Here is a 19,293-nt window from a genome sequence, read left to right on the forward strand (position 1 = left end):
CCCCCCTCCTTGGTTTCTAACTTAAATCCCTCTCTTCTCATGCTGTCAAGGCCGGCTGCATTCTTTAAGAGTGCCCTGCAGTTCTGTTCTGTGCTTAAACTGCCTCTCATCCTCCCTCTGTTAGCTCAAGCAAAGCGAAGCCAATGCTGACACCAAAGAGAAGCTCCCTCTACGACTCAGGATCTTTGAAAAGTTCCCCAACAGACCTCAGATGGTGAAAATTTCCAAGCTTCCATCTGATTTCACTGTGCCCAGGATCAGGTAAACACACAAACACACACCTTAAACACAAAAACTTTACATAATTTGGGCTATTTTTTGTCATGAAGAGAAAATGAAGAACGATATCCACCAGAGCTAAAAAGATACACAGACATTTAAAGTGAGCTAGATTAAATATAGGGACAATGTTATGTTAAGTAGTAATTCTCAGTGTGGGTTTATGAGTGTGGGTTTTAACAGAGACCACCAAAGATGTGAAGCTTTTGAATTCCACCAGTAGTTTCCAGACATTATGCAAACAAAGTAAAAAGTAACGTTTTCATTCCTGCTCCTAGTTTAAAGCAGCTAGTTGGTCATTTGCAAAACAGACTTTTTATGTTCTGCAGCCTTTAGCGGTAAAACTGAACTATATTTGATGCAAAGTCCGGCTCATAATTTAGCTTTATTGTTTAGTTGCCGAGTAGTGCAGGGCCGAGTCCTTCACCCTAAAGAAATCTCCCTCTGCAGCCCATCTGCTGGGTTGCTGCACTAAGAGCTTCCACTGCAGCTGAATTTGCACTGATGTAATTATGCGTCTAAGATAAGCTTTATAAATTTGTGATCGTCTACTTCTGAATATGGATTTCTTTAGGGGGACACCGTACATTAAAATTCATGATATTTCTGTGCGTGCTGTTTGTCGTGTACTTTAGGGAGAGTTTTATGAAGCAGTTCATCGATCGTCAGCAACAGGATACCAGCTGTCTGTTCCGGCGTCTCCCCTCCGCTTCATCCTCCTCTTGTGACCACTCCAAACGCTCAGCAATTGAAGACAACAAATATATTGACCAAAAGGTGCTTTCACAGACTTCTTTGCCTGCTCGCTTACATGCTATTCCTTTCTTTGTCTCTGTGACTGTAAATATACAGCAAAATGAAGCAGATTGCCACGTTGTACCTAATATTTACAGCTGTGTAGGTTTTTTTTTTTTTTTTTAACTGACCGTGCTTTCTTAGCTTCGAAGGTCAATATTTAGCATCCGAGCTCGTAACCTCCTGGAGAAAGAAACTACAATCAATAAAATCCTACGGTAAGACACGACTACACCTGAGTAATTGTGACAAACTGTGCTAAATTTGATTAATACACGTATCGTACGCCAGCTCGCGCATCACAGTGAAATGAGGATATTAATATGCTGCAATAAACTATAATGTAACTTATATTTCTGTAACATGTTCACGTTTCATCCGCCTCTGTTCTAAATTTAACCTGCGCGTACAGACATCTTTTGACCATCTACTCCCTGCTTTTAGGCAATCAGTTATTTGCATGTTTTTGCTTTTTTACAGTAATTCATACACTTTCAGTTTTATACCTTCCTTAAAGACTTGAGTTAAATGTGTTTACAATGCATTATCCATAGTCATAAAAATGCATCGTGGGCTCTGCGTGGGTGAAACTAATAATGTGTGTACATATTAGGTGTAGCTGTGCCACAGCAGCACTCTTGTATTGTTAATGCTTCTCTCTGTTTTTTGTTTTGTTTTGTTTTATTCGGCACACACACACACTCAGACGCACACACAGGCCCACTTCAGACTCATTTACTGTTGCGATGAAGTAAATGGATAATTTGCTGTTCAGCATGGCAGAGCTGGCACTAAGTGCAGATTAGCTTGCCGGCACCGTGTCCAATCCGTCCCCCCTCCCCTTCCATTCCAATATTCTGTCAGTCTGAAAGATAGACAGCTTATCAGTAGTCATAACACGATCTGTCTGGCCAGCCATCCTCCACACAAGCACACAATTAGGCTCACATACCAGCATAGTCAAACACACGCGCAGTCCAGCATACGCAGGAATTCATGCGTGCTTATTGCCAGTAAACAAGCAATCGCTCAGAGTCTCCATAAATGATTAAAGTACACACGTTGCTGGTGCCACAATGTCATTAGCTCTGTTCTGGTACATGGCTCTGCTGTTAGTCAGAACAGACAGTAATGATCAGAGTCTCTCTCTCACTCACACACACACACAAACACTGACTAATGGAATGATTCAAACCAGTTTCTCAATGGTAGACTGGGTTACTACAGTCCTCTTATGGTTCCAGACTGACAAAAGCCAGAGATGACTTGTTACACTAAAAGATGGACAAGAGCTAACTATCTTGTCACACTAGGGGTGGGAATTCTAGTGCAACTTATGATATTTTGATATCACGATATGCTACAACAACACGGCGATTCTTAGGTGCTTGCAAGGCAGTTATGAATGAGTAACTAAAGAAGGGGAAAATACTCTTAAAAAGGCAAAAGTGTATTTATTGGCAGCACTGTGGTGTCAGTGTTTGTCTGTACTGAGCATTATTTAATATGAAATTTTTTATTAATGTGCCAATTCAGTTACTTCTCTAATATTATGCCCCCCACTGTCAGTAATAGCTGCCATTTTCCTGTCCTTTGAGTTTCTTCCTCTTCACTGCAAGCTGATTAGCTTCAATTAACTGTACCCTCATTCACTGGATAAACAGCACCGTCTGGAATCATGAACTAGTGACTCTGGTGAAGGACCATGTTTAGAGCATCTACATGTCTTTATAAAAAATTGGTACTTGATAACAAGAGGTAGCAAGGCAGTATATAGTTTTATTGGTATTGCAAACTGTATTGTGTCTGTGTTTCCAAGCGCTTGCACAACACAGCGGATACAAAGTGGATCTTTTGAAGGCCAGCCTGCCAAAGAACGCTCCATACTCAGTGTCCAGCATCACGTGCGGCAAGAGCGCAGGTCTGACGTACACTTTGATGCACAGACAGAAACTTAGACACTTGTGCTTTACTGTCGAGACCTTGTATCTTATGGTCTGCTTTTTGCGTCTGCAGATCTCTGCGACATGGTTCTACTAGTCAGAGGATCAGCCGAGGGAAATCGCTGGAGACTCTCACTCAGGATGTCAGTACAAAGTCACATCCCAGCACATACTTTGCACTAGGCTTGTTTGTTGCCAGATAAAGCGCTTCTGATTCTATGGTCCTTAAAAATATATCTCAGTATATGCAAGAAGTGTAAGAAGATGACAGGGAATTTCTGTAATAAAAAAATGAGTCATATATATTGTCTATTTTTTTCTTTCCCCAGCATTCCAGCACAGTGCGTTATCGTAATGCCCAGAGAGAGGATAGCGAGATCAAGATGATCCAAGAAAAGAAAGAACAAGCTGAAATGAAAAGGTTTTCACACACAATATTATAATTACGTTAAATCAAGTTCTTCACCAAAAAGTAACTCAGTTAAGTATGGCTAAACAATGGTTTATTCTCTGACGTGATTGATATGAAGTCACTGGTATTTTCTCCACGTCTTTGCTTGTGTGGCTGAGCAGGAAGGTTCAGGAGGAGGAGCTGAGGGAGAACCATCCTTACTTCGATAAGCCTCTTTTTATCGTGGGGCGTGAGCACCGTTTCAGGAACTTCTGCAGGATGATTGTTCGAGCTCGCTTCAATGCGTAAGACTGGTCTTAAATCTAAACTAACAGACACACACACATACAGTGTTTATATGAATCTTTGTAGTAAGAAAATGTTTTGAACCTTATGTTTTCTGTCTGTCTGTATGTTTTTTGTGTGTGTGTTTTTTGTTTTTCTATGACTTCATATGTAGATCAAAAACTGATCCAATAACTGGAGCAGTGAAGAACACCAAATACCACCAGCTGTAGTAAGTGTGATGAATTATTGATTGCCTGACTCTCCATCGATCTGTTCATTGTGCAACAGTGGAATACTCATTAATTCTGTGGCTTATTATTTGTCTGTTGTGCTTCCCCAAACTGTGGTAAGGAATGAAAATTGTGAAGTGAAGAGCTGTGAAATATATTTCACCCATTATGCAGCCTGATAGTAATTCAGCCGAGCAGAGAAACTGATTACTGAAGTGAGAAGCAGAGAAGCAGAGAACCCTTTGTATCAGATACCGTTGGTGCCTGGGGACATCTTGCTGTAAAACAGATCGGCCTGCTCACACGTGCACACAGACACACACACACTAAGATTTATTCACTCTCACTTTCTGATACCTTTCCCCACTCATCCTTGTTCTCTCTTTGTCTTGCCGTACCTATCTTTTTTTATATTGTATTAGTGTTTTTCTGGCTAGCAAACCAAATTGCTCTCTTGGCCTACTTACTGTATACCAAACCTACTTTTTCTTTGCGTGAAATCTGATGTGCGTTTCCCTGCAGTGATCTTCTGGGCTTAGTCACCTATCTGGACTGGGTTATGATTGTTGTGACCATCTGCTCTTGCATCTCCATGATGTTCGAATCCCCCTTCACCAGGGTTATGCACGCCCCCACCCTTCAGGTATTAAAAAGATGACTGATGGTTCATGAACAGTCAAGCGCAGGGATAAATGCACTAAACCAGTGGCGTCTGTTTCAGATTGGGGAGTATGTATTTGTGATCTTCATGAGCATTGAGCTCAACCTGAAGATCATGGCCGACGGTCTGTTCTTCACCCCGACAGCTGTCATCAGAGACTTTGGAGGCGTCATGGACATCTTTATCTATCTCGTGAGAAATCTAATATAAATATTGCTTCATCGTGTTTTTCCATTTAGTCGAGTGAGGGTACATAGACCAAATGCAAAGATATTATGCATTTTTGTTTGCTATTAACTATTATAGGAGTATTTTGGACCTTTTAACATTCATATGACTTTCCAGAAAATTTTACATCTGACAACCACCTCACAGATTTGTTGTTGCTGCAAATGTTGCCTTACTTAGAGTTACGCAGTAACCATATGAATCAAAAACTGTATCCAGTTTTAGTGCCTTACTATCATGATTTTTTTTGAAAGCTGCAGTTTTGATGTGAAATAGAAGTGGTCAATAGAAGAAATATTTTATGCTGAATGTTATTCAGGCTTCAAAGTTGGAGAGTCTTTGGTTTGGGTTCAGTAGATCAGGTTTGTCCAATGTTTAGTACTGAGAGAAATGAAAAGAGAATGGATAGTTTCAGTGTTGTTGTTGGAAATTAAAATATGAATCACGTTGCTGTAAAATCAGTAGGATGCTATTCATGCTTGCTTTGCTGTGTTCGCTGTAGGTGAGTCTGATCTTTCTGTGCTGGCTACCTCCTGACGTTCCTCCTGAGTCTGGGGCTCAGCTGCTGATGATGCTGCGCTGCCTGCGTCCGCTCAGGATCTTCAAGCTGGTACCCCAGATGAGGAAGGTGGTGCGGGAGGTTCTCAAAGGATTCAAGGAGATTTTTCTGGTTAGCACCTGTTTGCATTTTCCACCTGTGTGTGGCAGAGTGTGTGACTTTTTTTTTTAATATACCAGATAACAAGACAAATAGATTATTTTATCTACAGTAGCGGCAGATTATTGTTTTTTATTAATGAGGGAAACAAAAAAAAACCTTCTCGTGAATTTCGATTAATATAACTCAGTCTTCTCTTACAGGACTTACTATTTTTGCAGGAGAACTATTTAAATAGGGTTCAAATATTTGTTTAAATCAAAATGAACTTTTCTTACCTTAAACTTGATACCTTACCTTCAACCTGACCGCCACACTGCTTATAAAATAAAGTGACACTGCTCAGGAATTTCAGAAAACAAATGGGAAGCTGTATAAAATACAGTAAATGCAATAAAGGAAATAAAGACATAATACAGTGCTTTAAAGATCATAATGCACAGCATGTCGAACAGAAACATTTTTTGTACCAGTCTGTAAATAATAAACAGTTTGAACTTGATGACGTCAACATCAAGAAGGATTTTGACGTCGTTTCAGTTAAGTTGACCAACTTAACTGAAATTTCTCATCCATGGGATAATAAAGGTTTATTCTATTCTATTAATTGAAATTTAGAAAGCAAAATATTTTCCCATCCATGCTTATTTTAGCTACTCAAAAGTTTGAGGTATTCCCTATTGTACTTTTTTGTTTCATATCTGCCAACTGAGACTGCAGGCGGAGTGTTTAGTAATTTTTTTTAAAAAGAGTGTTAAATAATTAATGCCCAAATTTCACATTTCTTTTTTTTTTAAATTCATCTGATCAGTGACTTAGTGATGGCTTAACTTGCATTAGTGCTCACAGTGGCTTCTTCTTATACCCCATTATGTATATTAACCAATTTTATTACAAACTGAGCGCAACTTTTTTCTAAACGGACAGCATGTACCAGCTTTTCTGGAAACTGAATATAGTTATAGTTGTGTTACAATGTTATAGTCACAAAAAATGTGCTGTAGTTATTGATTTTTACTCTGTCTGATTGATTTTCCTGGCTGAGGTTTCTACATCCACTGCTCTCATACTTGGATTATGTTCAACTTGTGTCTTAAATTCCTGATTGATTTTTCTGCAGGTTTCCATTCTGCTCCTCACGCTGATGCTGGTGTTCGCAAGCTTTGGAGTTCAACTGTTCGCCGGAAAGCTTGCCAAGTGCAACGACCCCAGTGTTCTTAAACGGGTACAGCAAGAAACTCCTCACTGACCCACTGTTCTACACTTCCTGCAGAGAACTACAGGCTGAATAAGTAGAAGGGGCCTCCCCAGTCAAATCAATAAACCAGTGTTTCCTTTTATCCTATTTTCTTAACAACAGTCCTCACGCTTTTTTCAGCTTGTGCTAGAACAAAACCTTTTATTTTATAAACAGTTGTTCCAAGATAATTGACTATATCTAGAAAAGTATTTCTTATTTAAGTTAAATGCAAGTGCTTTTTATTTAAGTCTACTGTAATGCACTAGACTTCATTATTGTGAAAGTCTTTGGGTATATTATTTTCATAAATCATGAATCCAAAAATAGCCCTTTTCTTCCATTTCATTAAATGTTCTGATTATTGTTCCTTTCTGTGTTTTGCTGTTAAACTTTGTGGCCTGTCACAGGAGGATTGTCACGGGATATTCCGAATAAACGTCAGTGTTTCCAGAAATCTGAACCTGAAACTGAAGCCTGGAGAAAAGAAACCAGGTTTCTGGGTACCACGGGTCTGGTAAGACTTGTTTTTCTGCTTGTGTGTGCATTTGTTTTTGCACAGCCAGTCATTAATGCACACATTATGACCTCTTCTAGGGCCAATCCACGAAATTTTAATTTTGACAATGTGGGAAATGCCATGCTGGCTCTGTTTGAAGTGCTCTCACTAAAAGGGTGGGTGGAGGTCCGAGATGTCATTATTCACCGTGTTGGACCGGTACTGATCCTTAACATTTCATATAACAATGAATTTTCTCATTTTATGCCTGCAGTGCGTCAGCTGCTCTACACATTTTCTAACTCTTTGTGTCTGCAGATCCATGGCATCTACATTCATGTCTTTGTGTTTCTGGGATGTATGATTGGACTCACTCTGTTTGTGGGTGTTGTCATTGCAAACTTCAATGAGAACAAGGTAAGAGCCGTACTGCGTATACATTATAGTAGATACACCTTCTTGCCTTTTATTGCCTACCACCATACTGTGTGGTATGTGGGGCATTATGGTGTCACTCTGACCACTAGTTAAACAAAACTGACCAATTAAAATGCATCTTGTTTTAGATTTTTGTGAGGCGTGTTCCCCTGTTGTTTGGCATCAGATAGAATAGTGCAACACAAATTAAACCTGGTGATGGTGCAGTTATGTGGTACTCCTTCTAGGCCTCTAGGCTTACAACCACGAGGAGTTAAGATTGTGTCTCATCTCAACAGGGTACTGCTCTGCTAACAGTGGACCAGAGAAGATGGGAGGATCTGAAGAGTCGATTGAAAATAGCCCAACCTCTACACCTACCCCCTCGCCCAGGTTTGAGTGTACATAATAAAATAACATAATACATTTCACCAATGGTTTGCAAAACACAGCTGCAGGCAGCAATAAGAGAACCAAGAAATAGGAACATTTTTTTAAATATACTTTTTTTGCAACATCCCCCAGTGACTGTGTGCAAAACCTGGTAACCAACTACAAGTAACGGCTTACTACTCTGCCATAACAAGTCACGTTTTGGGGATCAAATAGTTTTTTCACTCAATGACAGGCAAATCAATTTATAACGTTTATGCAATGTCTCCCCCAATCACAGTTTTGGTAAACTCTTTTAGTACAGCAGTTAAAAAAAGGTTAAAATAGTCAAACATTACAGTTGAAAAAAAAACTAACTAACTAGCACATCGCACATATAAGACGGCATTAAGTGGCTCAGTATGACAGTGTTATTCATATGTGACCCGCAACAGCACTGGAACTCTGTCACTGAATTACATGTCATTGCTTTCTTTTGCTGCCTGCAAGTGGAAATATTTGTTCAGACTTTATCTGATTTTCCTACCTGAGTTGAAGAAAACTGCCAGCTTTATTACAAAGTAAAATCATGCGGCTGTTCTCCCTTTAGTGATTAGAGTCATGAGAACAGTAGAAGTGCCTCAGAGGCAGTGTGGGAAATTGTCTGTTAGTACAGTTGAGGCTGAGAGCTAACAGAAAATCAATCGCTTAAGTTTTAGTCATCACCGCCGCTTATTCCAGCACCATCAACCTGACTTTGATCCTCATCCAAAGGTCTTCAGTGCAGGCACCACTCACTCACTCACTACCCGTGGTTCATTAAAACACTGAGCTGGTCTGTGCTCACACAGTCACATCCAAAGTACTTACAAACACTCTTTGTGGCCAGCAGTCATATAGTATATAGACTCACAACCTGCAGATTTCATTGTTTGATTTTCCTTGTTTTTTCATTTGATATTAAATGATCCTTGAAAGTGGGCAAAAGAAACCACTATATAATATTTAGGAACATTATATTTTTGAAATATGATGCTTAAGTAGGTTAAAAGTGTCTCACAAACACAACACAACACGTCATGCCACTAAAGAAACAGCTGAGAAACAAAGGCATTGACGTTTATCAGTCTGGAAAGAGTTACAAAGCCATTTCTAAGGCTTTGGGACTCCAGTGAACCACGATGAGAGCCATTATCCACAAATGGAGGAAACTTGGAACAGTGGTGAGCGTTCCCAGGATTAACCTATCAAATTACTCTAAGAGTCCATCAACGACTCATCCAGGAGGTCGCAAAATAACCCAGAACAACATCTGAAGAACTGCAGGCCTTACCTGCCTCAGTTAAAGTCACAGTGCATGTTTCATCAAAAAGGAAGAGAGTGGGCAAGAATGGCCTCAGTGGAACAATCCAACTCGAATATTCTGTCGACTGACGAGAAAAAAGTGGGACTTTTTGGAAGGTTGTAGTCCCGTTACGTCTGGTGTAAAATGAACAGCATTTCAAAGAACAGTCAGTGAAACATGCTGGTGGGGCTTCCTTGCTGCCTCATGATGCTGTCATTGATGAAATCATGAATTTTGCTCTCTAACAGAAGATCCTGTAGGAGAATGTCCGGCCATCAGTTCATACCCTGAAGTTCAAGCACACATTGGGTAATGCAGGAGGACGATCTCTTAATGACTCAAAAAAAGACAAAACAAAATGAAGTTTTTGGAGTGACCCAATCAAAGATCGTCTGATTGAGATGTTTGGCATGACCTTTAACAGGCCGTTCATGCTCAAAAACCCTCCAGTGTGTCTGAATTAAACAATTCTGCAAAGAGGAGTTGGCCAAAGTGATCTGAAAGGCTCATAGAATAAAAGTCGCAAAGACACTGCATTCAGACTATGAATGTATTCTGCCTTAGATAACTTAGATTTGATAAGATTAGAAAGGTTTTCTAAATATGCTTAAGAGGATCAACATTTTGGTTCATGAAGTGCAGAAGCTGCCGTTTGAGACAGCCTGTCCACAAAACTTGCCAAATTCACAAAAACTTAAGCATGTTGGCATGTTTTTCCCTTTATCTACTTGAATAAATATGCTGCACTAAAGTCTCATTGGCCAGGTAATAATAATCGAACAGTCTATGAGTGCCATCTGTTGGACAGTAGGGGTTACTACTGAAAGTTAAATCACCCGGGTTATTCAATACAAGAGCCTTTTCAGACATTTATAACTGATCACTGATGATCAAAAATGCCACAATTCTCCAAAATCGTTGTTTAGGTTTCACTGAATTTTTTTGCCTTCTTTTGTGCTTGACAGAGAACGGAGGTTTCCGGGCCAAGATGTACGACATTACTCAGCATCCCTTCTTCAAACGGGGCATTGCTGTGCTGGTACTGGCACAATCTGTCCTCCTCTCGGTCAAGGTAACACCTCATTTAACAGTATATGACGCCGTATTACCTGAGAGTGCTTCTAATTGTCTTTGTTCAGTTTACACTCTCAGCTGGCTTTTTAATTATCGCAGATGTGAACCCAATTTTATATGTATGAACTGACGTCGGTCTTTTTGTGTTTTTCCTCAGTGGAATGTAGGGGATGACGGTGTAACATTTCCCCTTGCCACTATGTCTGTAGTTTTTACCTTCATATTCGTCCTGGAGGTGAGCCTGTTTTGGGGGGGATGGCTGGGGTATTTGTAATGTACCTGAGTGGCTTTATTTACTTTACTGCTGCTGTTGTTTTATAGGTGACAATGAAGCTGATAGCCATGTCCCCCGCTGGTTACTGGCAGAGTCGACGAAATCGGTATGACCTCCTGGTTACATCGCTCGGTGTCATCTGGATTGTTCTGCACTTTTCCTTACTGGTTAGAAAAATCTGTTAAACAAATTCAAATTCAGTCAGTATTATTGATTTTTTTTCACTACAGCTAAAATTACTGTACAATTTTCTACTCCAGAATGCGTACACCTACATGATGGGCACATGTGTGATTGTCTTCAGGTTCTTCACAATATGTGGGAAACATGTGAGTACATTAGTCAACAAATAAGATAAAGTACTTTATCCAAATAGATTTTCTAGTGTAGGAATAAAATTCTGCTTTTTCACCTTTGTGTACGATCTTAAAGGTGACACTAAAGATGCTGCTGCTCACTGTAGTCGTCAGCATGTACAAGAGCTTCTTCATCATCGTGGGGATGTTTCTCCTTCTTCTCTGCTATGCATTTGCTGGAGTTGTTCTCTTCGGAACCGTCAAATACGGAGAGAACATAAACCGGTAATCATTGCTTTTCCGATCTTTATTATGAAATTTCCCACTCGTGGGACTAATAAAGGTATCTTATCATTATTATTATTATTATTATTACTATTTTTTTCAATAAACAATACAGGATGTAAGCAGCGGGTACAGTAAAGGAGTTCTTTACACAGTTGTGTCAGTGTGTCTATCTCCTTCAATCGCAGGCATGCCAACTTCTCCACAGCAGGCAAGGCTATCACTGTTCTCTTCCGTATTGTCACAGGAGAAGATTGGAATAAAATCATGCATGACTGCATGGTAAGATGGGCTGCGGGTACAGTGCACTTCCCCATAGACAAATGTGAAGTGGTTTCTGGGGCCATTTCAGTGCAGTAGGAGGATTTGATTGTTGTCTTTAGTGCTCACAGCATAATATTGTGGTTACTTCTTTATATTTCTATTATTTGGCCATACCCCGCTGATCTCAATGTTGCCGTTCTTCTTAAACCACTTTATTAAAAAAACAAAAAAGAGGACCAGTGGACACTGTTAATATTAGCCATATAAGTAAATAAGAAAACATGTTTAACATGGTTTCTTAGAATATTTGATGTTTGTTTTAATATCTGTTGGTTGATGCAATTTTTTTCCCCCTCCCCAGGTGCAACCACCATTTTGCACCCCAGATAAACATCGCTACTGGGAGACGGACTGTGGCAACTATGCTGGAGCACTCATATACTTCTGCTCTTTCTATGTCATTATAGCCTACATCATGCTCAACCTTCTTGTAGGTCAGTCAATTTTTTGTTATTTATAACCTTGTAATGTCATCTTATTGACTCACCTTTAATGTCGGGTCCAAAAACTAGGTAACTTGTTATATTTTATGATTTGATTTGGGTTAGTACAGTTTAGTTTAGGCAAAAGGATAATGATATCAATATAAACTAGAAAATGTATTTTCTGAAGAAACTGCAGTGCGAATGCTGATAGCTGAATGTTTTAAGCTGAAATGACATAAATGCTGAATTTAAGTTAAAAATGTTGAATGAGATTAAAAATACAGAAATTTTCACCTGAAAACAAAAGTTCAGAACTGCTAAAAGCCGACGTTCACACAGATGAAGTTGAAAAGTAGGTGAACATGTTTAACCTCCTAAGACCCGAACTCTTCCACGACATGCATTTTTAATTTCTCCTTGATATTTGGGCATATTGAGGCCCAATTAATGTAAAAACAAAGAATTACCAGATTTTTTTTTACCTTTTTTTTTTAAAAGAAAAATAAGAGCCACATATGAGGATATTTGTTTAAAATTTTGATAGAACAGTAGCAGTACAATGTCCTCGTAAGTAGAAATCAGGCCCATGTTGAGCAAAATTGAGTATTTTGTGATGTCCACATATGTGGACGCCAGGTCCTAGGAGGTTAAAATGTAAATTAGAAAAAGCTGACTAATGACAAAAGAAAAGTTAGAGTCAGAAAACATCTGAATGACAGGAGCGATTTAACAAGTGGGGTCTTTCCTACTGTTGAGACAAACTCCTGACTAAAAATACAGTGTATTTATATGGGTCGGTTAGAAGGTTATCCCTCTACTTGGATTCACACAGTTCAAAAAGTTTACTTCTCTGAGCATTGAAAGACACACTGTTGGAAAGAGAACAACGATGGCCACGTTTTGAGAGTAAAATGAAGGCTGCAGAGCAAACACTGTGCACACAGCAGCAGTTGAAAGAAGTTTTTAAGATTAATCTTAGCATAAAAAATAGCATGAAACTTAAACTGGAACTGAAGAAAAAGTATAACGTTTTAAAGTTTGATTGGTGGCTCTAGGTCAATGAATGTGGAAGTAGTTAGAGTTGAAAAATGAGTAAGTTGAATGAGAATTTGAAGATTCCCCTATTGAAATACATGTCACAATGAAAACTCATAGATAGAGGAACTGGTATTATTGAATATTTCTGCGTGTGTGTATTAATATCTCTTTTTGTGTCTGCAGCCATCATTGTGGAGAACTTCTCTCTGTTCTACTCCACTGAGGAGGACCAGCTGCTGAGCTATAATGACCTGAGGCACTTTCAGATCATCTGGAACATGGTGGATGACAAACGGGAGGTGAGAAATTAGCAAGAGGAGAGTGGGCACAGTTACCATGGCAACATCTCTGGCCATGATAAAACCATAGTTGGTGGCACATTGACTGTTATGAAGCAAAATACTTTTTTTCCAGCTTATTGGAACACACTAGTGGCCAAATATGTTTGCTTAGAATGTCGTCCCCAGTCGCTGAGATATCAGGTCACTTTCTGTTTGGGACCTTCATAGTTCCTTTGCTATGAAAATCAAAGGTTCATAAAATATGATTTAGGTTGTTGAAGAACTTTAGAAACAATCTTAGTTACTTTGTGAGTAAAAAAATCTAAATGCAGTTGATATTTTACAGCTTTTGAAATACACCTAAATCCCAGGATTTCAGGCTTTTAAAGTTCGTTGCATAATTTCTTAATTTACCCCGTGAACTGTGTGACCATCTCTCTCCAGGGTGTAATCCCCACATCCAGGGTGAAGTTTCTGCTTCGTCTGCTTAGAGGCAGGCTGGAGGTGGACCTGGACAAAGACAAGTTGCTGTTTAAACACATGTGCTATGAGATGGAGCGACTTCACAGCGGAGGAGATGTGACCTTTCACGATGTGCTCAGGTGACTGAGATCACACATAGATGCAGAAGATTAACCCTGAAATAAATACCTTCCATTGCTAGTGGCCTGGGATAATTTAGAAATAGTTTTTTTCTTTAGTAAATGTACCTGTCTCACAATGTCTAGAAAACATTCAAGAAGCTTTTGTTTAATGTTTTGTTGTGTGATGCATATCATAAACTTTATATCTTAAGTGTTGCTTGCAGTTTAGAAGCTGCTTGAGTGGTGAGTAAGACTGGAAAAGCACTTTATAAATACAAGCACTTTACAGGTATGTACCTGTCTGTTGGTGCTTTGCACCTGCAAACACTGGTGCCCACAATGTAAGAAATTAGAGTCCATTTCTTCTGAGCCTATTGAGATTAAACTGAGACTAAAGCAGAGATCAGAAGAGGAGTTTGGGGGTCATATTTAAACATGTTCAAATCCACACACATGCTTTTTTGCCACTGCTTTGAATCCACTGACTAGTTTGCAAAAAACAAGTTTTGTTCCTTAAGTGTTAGTTAATATTTAATGAATATTGATTATTATAAAGGTTAGTGATCTTAGGTCTTATATGGGACACTCTCCCTTCTCTCTGAAGCATTAATTAAGGATTGATCGTACATCTTTTAATGTCAGACGGGCTCTTATTACATTCTAAATTAATCTGTAGTTCAAAATGTGTTGTAGACATTTATCAGGGAATTCTGGGCCCTGCTTTAAAGGCATAGAATACGGTCAGTATGGAAGTGTTAAACAGTAACCTAAAATTCATATCAAAGTAATGAGTCACATTGTTTAAACCTGAATCAGGGGATAAAAACCTCTTTTAAGTGCTTCTCATGTTTCCAGTATAAACAGTTGGCAATGTAGAGAGACGCAAATGATGTCATTTTTTAAATATCTGAAATTTTTAATCAGGTGACATCACATTCACCACTTTTAATTCTACCAAACCTATAACTAAATATCTCTCTTTTCTGTATGTTTTTGCATGTGTGTGTGTGTGTGTGTGTGTGTGTGTGGTTTGTTGTTTGTGTATGTGTGTAATCGTGCAGCATGTTGTCATACCGCTCAGTGGACATAAGAAAGTCTCTCCAGCTGGAGGAGCTGTTGGCAAGGGAACAGCTGGAGTACACCATTGAGGAAGAGGTTGCCAAGCAGACCATACGCATGTGGCTCAAGAAATGCCTCAAACGCATCCGGGCGGTTAGTGTCTTAACAGAAAACACATAGTCATGCTTTGTGTTTTGTTCCCCTGCAGTATCCGCAGTATTGTAAACATGCACGACACTGACCACGAATGTATGCGTGCGTTCACAGAAGCAGCAGCAGTCGTGTAGCATCATTCACAGCCTGAGAGAGAGCCAGCAGCAGGAGCTGAACCGGTTCCTCAACCCTCCCAGCATAGAGACCACAGTGCCAAGTGAAGACCACAATGCTAACAACCCAGACAACCCCTCACAGCCTGAGGTAAAGCCCCGCATCTATACCACCACTCCATACACAGCCAACACATGCTCACAGCGTGATTTATAGCAAGCACATAATATAATCTGCGGGTGTGCGCTTGCATTGGTGAAACAAAGGATCTCTCCTCTTTGTTTAGATGAGTGGCCTCCAGCAGCTTCGGAGCCCCACGTTGTCAGACAGAGGAGGGTACAGGCAGGACTCCTCGGACCTGGGGAGACCACAGAGGAAGCTGGGACAGTGGCGGCTGCCTGCAGGTGTGTCTGCTGTAGTGTGCTGTCTACGTACTGTAAGAGGCAACATTTCTTTAGAGGGCGTTCTGTAAAAGTGAAAAGTTTTTTGCTCAAGTTTCTCTCTGCCGTGGGAAAATCCAGGCAGTCTGTTTATGAGCTTCAATGTTTTAAAAAAGACATCACCTCATCTTGACACACTCTCGCTTACAGCGGCACGCAGTGAATGTCCATTTGTGGTGGAATTGGTAATATAACATCATAAATTACATGCAGACATCACAAGACTCAGGGTGTGAATGTCTTTCATTCTCAGGTCGCACGAGTGTCAAGTCTATTGTTTGCAAGATGAACCCCGTCAACGACGAGGCTTCTTCAGGGTCAGAGGTGAAGAAGTGGTGGACCCGTCAGCTGACCGTCGAGAGCGACGAGAGCGGCGACGACCTCATTGACATTTAGAGATGAGCTGCGCGGCATCCTGCGGTGTTTTATAGATGAGCTTGGAATCTTGCTGGTTGACTCCAGTTGTTTCATTTTCTCTTGCTGTAACCCGACCAATGGAAACAAAAATGTTTAGCTCTTTTTTCTGATCGAAAAGCTTGGCAGGACGTGTGCGGAGGCTGTCGATGAGCCATCGATCCGGCAGACAGAATTTCTTTAGGTTTGGCATCGGAATGACTGTTTTTTCCACAGTTTCCACTCATTATAATGAGGACTTTTTTCTATGCAGGCACATATGGTGTTAAAGATTATTCAATGACCGAGGCCATGGCGTGTAATACAAACCAAGAAGCTGCTGCTGTATGTGTTTTCTACTCTTTCGTGTCAATATTTGACACTGGCCATTGTGCTGTTGCAGCTCCAGTTTCTGACATCCTTTCATGTTGATGCTCTGTCTCTGTTCTTCTGTTTTAGTCAGTGTTTTCCCATGACGTCTCTGGTGGTCTTCAGTATTACTCATATAAATGTTGATTTCCTCATAGTCACTTTATACTTAAACCAGACCTCTTGTTCTTGTTGGTGGAACAAGCTACATAAATGAAACTTTTAGATTGATGACTGTGAATGTAATTAATACATCTATCCGTATTTGTGTGGCATTAAAACGTTAACTATTTTGTAAATTATTATAAATTCTTAGCTTTATCAAGTATTCAATTCTTCTATTAAATAAAGGCCCAAACTTGTTGGGCATTTATGAGGTAAAAGACTGAGCAGACTGTTTTACTTTCCTTTACATTCAATTGCATACTTTTACAGGATACCTTCGAACAAGGCAACTTAAAGATTTATAGTTAAGTTCTTAATATAACCAGTCATTTATCTCCGTTCTTAGCAAGTTCGATTATGGGGTAAGTCACAGCATAAACCACGTAATATTCCACTATAAAATTTGAAAAGCATAAAAGCTAAAAGTTTTTACATTTTTTAAAACAGTTAGGTGTCTATAATGCATGGTGTTTTAACAAAAATCAAGGCTCTTGTGATTAAATATGCTGTTCACAGACAGAAAATAGATAGGGATAGATAGGAGCTATACGGTGGTGGTGTCCTCTCACAGTCTAAATATATAGGTGTTTTAAGTTAATTTGGAGAACTGGCCGTGGGTGTGAATGCGTTGGCCCTTTGATGACCTGGCGACCTGTCACGAGTGTATCCTGCGTCTTGCCGGTGTCAGCTGGGGTAGCCTCCAGAGCCCAGTGACTAAAATATATAACAGTTTTATTCAAGAACCAGAAAATGCTGTCATTTCTGGCATTTGCACTCAATGCCATTGCCATTTTAGAATAGGTCACTGATGTCTTCAGTGGAATTGCCAAACAAGTTAAGCTTTGAGCACATGCTGTACAGTATGATGCTAAAACGGATTTAAAATTTCAACCTTTCAAACTTCCAAAAAGCATCCAATAAATTGAAAACCCGATCTTTTAAAAGATCATTTTAAATGCCGGTTTAGTGTCATGTGATACAAACTCAACACTGAAACAGAAATGTTGAATTTTTATTGTTCTGAACATTTAATTATCAGGAGCACACATCCCCCCCTTCCTATCATGACTTGTTTTTAATTCCAGACGAGTTCACTTTATAGGAAAATTAATTAGCCTTCTATCTAACATATGATTAGACTAGCAACGAGGGTAATTGACTGAACAGATGCTGTTTAATGATTCTCCTCATATGGATCTGCTCAAAGAAAATGGTCTCAACACTGTGTCTGGATTACACTGCCCTCTCCTGGACACAAGCGGTCCTGATGAGCCATACTGTGCAACTTTGATCAGTCTGGCGGATTCTACAGCTAGGCTGACGGGAGGAAGCGAATGCATTATTTACTCCTTCCTCTCCTTCTCGCTTCCTCCTTTGCATATCACCCCTGTTGAGTTACTGCTTATCCTGGTGCTCAGCACTTTCTCCGTTTCACAGCGATGACCTATGATGACAGCCCTGTCGTCTGCTATGAGCAGCTTGCTGTGTATCTAGATGAGCTCAGTTTCTAGCCAACCATCCAGGTCAGTGTGTGTCCACAAAATGAAATGTAGCCAGTCCACTGTGAGCACAGGGAACTCTGCCATTCGCACAAACAAACAGATAAACAGACGTGAGCGTATAAGCCTCTAATTTATTTCTTGTGTTCCTTTGATGATGTATAATGACTCTGGGTCATACTGGAGCTAATTGACTAATGCTCTCAAATTCATACTAAAGTATTTTCCCTTAACAAGGGTCCTTGTTTGACACAGAATTAGCCCATTAAAAGAGACTGGGTCTTCATTTGTCCATTCAAAAGCCCAGTAAGTTTCACAGTTGATGGAGTGTGTATGGGGTTGGCTGGATAATGAATGCAAGGGAAAGCAGAGAGAGAGCAGAGAATCAGCTGCCTGTGGGACGCCTACTTGCTCTATAGAAAGCATGACTTACTCACACATTCCACTCTCTCAGTGACTGAGTGCTCTCCCCGACATATGGTCCTGTAGGGAAACAGTGTGACATCAACCTTCTTGCCAATCAACTGTCTTTATCTTTTCTCACTCTTTCTTCTCTTCAACCATCACCTCTTAAGCTCCACTTAGCTGAGAGCTAGTTCATCAAAGGTTTTTTTTTTCCACTTTTTTTTTTTTTGCTCATTTTCGCCCTGCGTGGTAGAACTCTCTTTTTTTGTCTTTTAATTGCCTCTGCATCACACTGGCTCTTATACGGCCTGTTGTTTTTACCCTCTCTGTTGTAATTTGCCCACCTCTCCCTTGTGCATGTCCACTGCTTATTTAGGGCCTAATTGAGGCACTTTGGTAATTGAGGAGGAAGTTCTTAAGAGCTGAGGGAGTGGACGAGTGTCTGTGAGTTGAGATTACCTGTAATTAAAGTACATGATGGCTTTGATAGCTTGGTTCCCTCCTGTAGAGAAGCCGCATTCAAACCCAGGCACTGGCAACACATAGACTAAAAAAATTCCTTCCCTGTCTGTACTACAGTCTGTACACACACATACACAGATGTGAACACTACATGCATGACAGTCGATAAAACAGACACATGCGTACTGTATAGCATGGTAAAATTGTTGATGATGCTTCATGAAATAATTAAAAACTGGTTCTAAAGGAGGAAGCTTTGGAAATAAGATAACATTTCTAAGATACTTGTCATAATTCCCACCTCACACAG

General features: G+C 39.9%; 1 protein-coding gene across 2 annotated transcripts in view; it reads left to right on the top strand.

Annotated features, from left to right (window-relative positions):
• Nucleotides 1-16,814, top strand: part of nalcn (sodium leak channel, non-selective) — a 71,324-nt gene extending 54,510 nt beyond the window's left edge. For both annotated transcript variants that reach the window (XM_085384922.1, XM_085384923.1), the window contains exons 18-46: nucleotides 125-261; nucleotides 915-1,056; nucleotides 1,219-1,292; nucleotides 2,894-2,995; nucleotides 3,091-3,160; nucleotides 3,347-3,438; nucleotides 3,591-3,713; nucleotides 3,869-3,925; nucleotides 4,449-4,569; nucleotides 4,648-4,779; nucleotides 5,318-5,485; nucleotides 6,594-6,698; nucleotides 7,121-7,227; nucleotides 7,308-7,428; nucleotides 7,528-7,626; nucleotides 7,926-8,019; nucleotides 10,309-10,415; nucleotides 10,575-10,652; nucleotides 10,739-10,858; nucleotides 10,952-11,020; nucleotides 11,124-11,272; nucleotides 11,461-11,554; nucleotides 11,898-12,030; nucleotides 13,243-13,358; nucleotides 13,785-13,942; nucleotides 14,986-15,136; nucleotides 15,251-15,400; nucleotides 15,537-15,654; nucleotides 15,944-16,814. In XM_085384922.1, the coding sequence (XP_085241048.1) occupies nucleotides 125-261; nucleotides 915-1,056; nucleotides 1,219-1,292; nucleotides 2,894-2,995; nucleotides 3,091-3,160; nucleotides 3,347-3,438; nucleotides 3,591-3,713; nucleotides 3,869-3,925; nucleotides 4,449-4,569; nucleotides 4,648-4,779; nucleotides 5,318-5,485; nucleotides 6,594-6,698; nucleotides 7,121-7,227; nucleotides 7,308-7,428; nucleotides 7,528-7,626; nucleotides 7,926-8,019; nucleotides 10,309-10,415; nucleotides 10,575-10,652; nucleotides 10,739-10,858; nucleotides 10,952-11,020; nucleotides 11,124-11,272; nucleotides 11,461-11,554; nucleotides 11,898-12,030; nucleotides 13,243-13,358; nucleotides 13,785-13,942; nucleotides 14,986-15,136; nucleotides 15,251-15,400; nucleotides 15,537-15,654; nucleotides 15,944-16,086 (3,330 nt within the window). In that variant the 3' untranslated portion in view covers nucleotides 16,087-16,814. The remainder of the gene's footprint in view (nucleotides 1-124; nucleotides 262-914; nucleotides 1,057-1,218; nucleotides 1,293-2,893; nucleotides 2,996-3,090; nucleotides 3,161-3,346; nucleotides 3,439-3,590; nucleotides 3,714-3,868; nucleotides 3,926-4,448; nucleotides 4,570-4,647; nucleotides 4,780-5,317; nucleotides 5,486-6,593; nucleotides 6,699-7,120; nucleotides 7,228-7,307; nucleotides 7,429-7,527; nucleotides 7,627-7,925; nucleotides 8,020-10,308; nucleotides 10,416-10,574; nucleotides 10,653-10,738; nucleotides 10,859-10,951; nucleotides 11,021-11,123; nucleotides 11,273-11,460; nucleotides 11,555-11,897; nucleotides 12,031-13,242; nucleotides 13,359-13,784; nucleotides 13,943-14,985; nucleotides 15,137-15,250; nucleotides 15,401-15,536; nucleotides 15,655-15,943) is intronic.
• The last annotated feature ends 2,479 nt before the right edge of the window (nucleotides 16,815-19,293 follow it).

This window comes from Rhamphochromis longiceps, linkage group LG16, assembly GCF_057381845.1.
Source record: "Rhamphochromis longiceps isolate RC_006_pf linkage group LG16, R_longiceps_female_GT1.1, whole genome shotgun sequence".
NCBI classification, from domain to species: Eukaryota; Metazoa; Chordata; class Actinopteri; order Cichliformes; family Cichlidae; genus Rhamphochromis; species Rhamphochromis longiceps.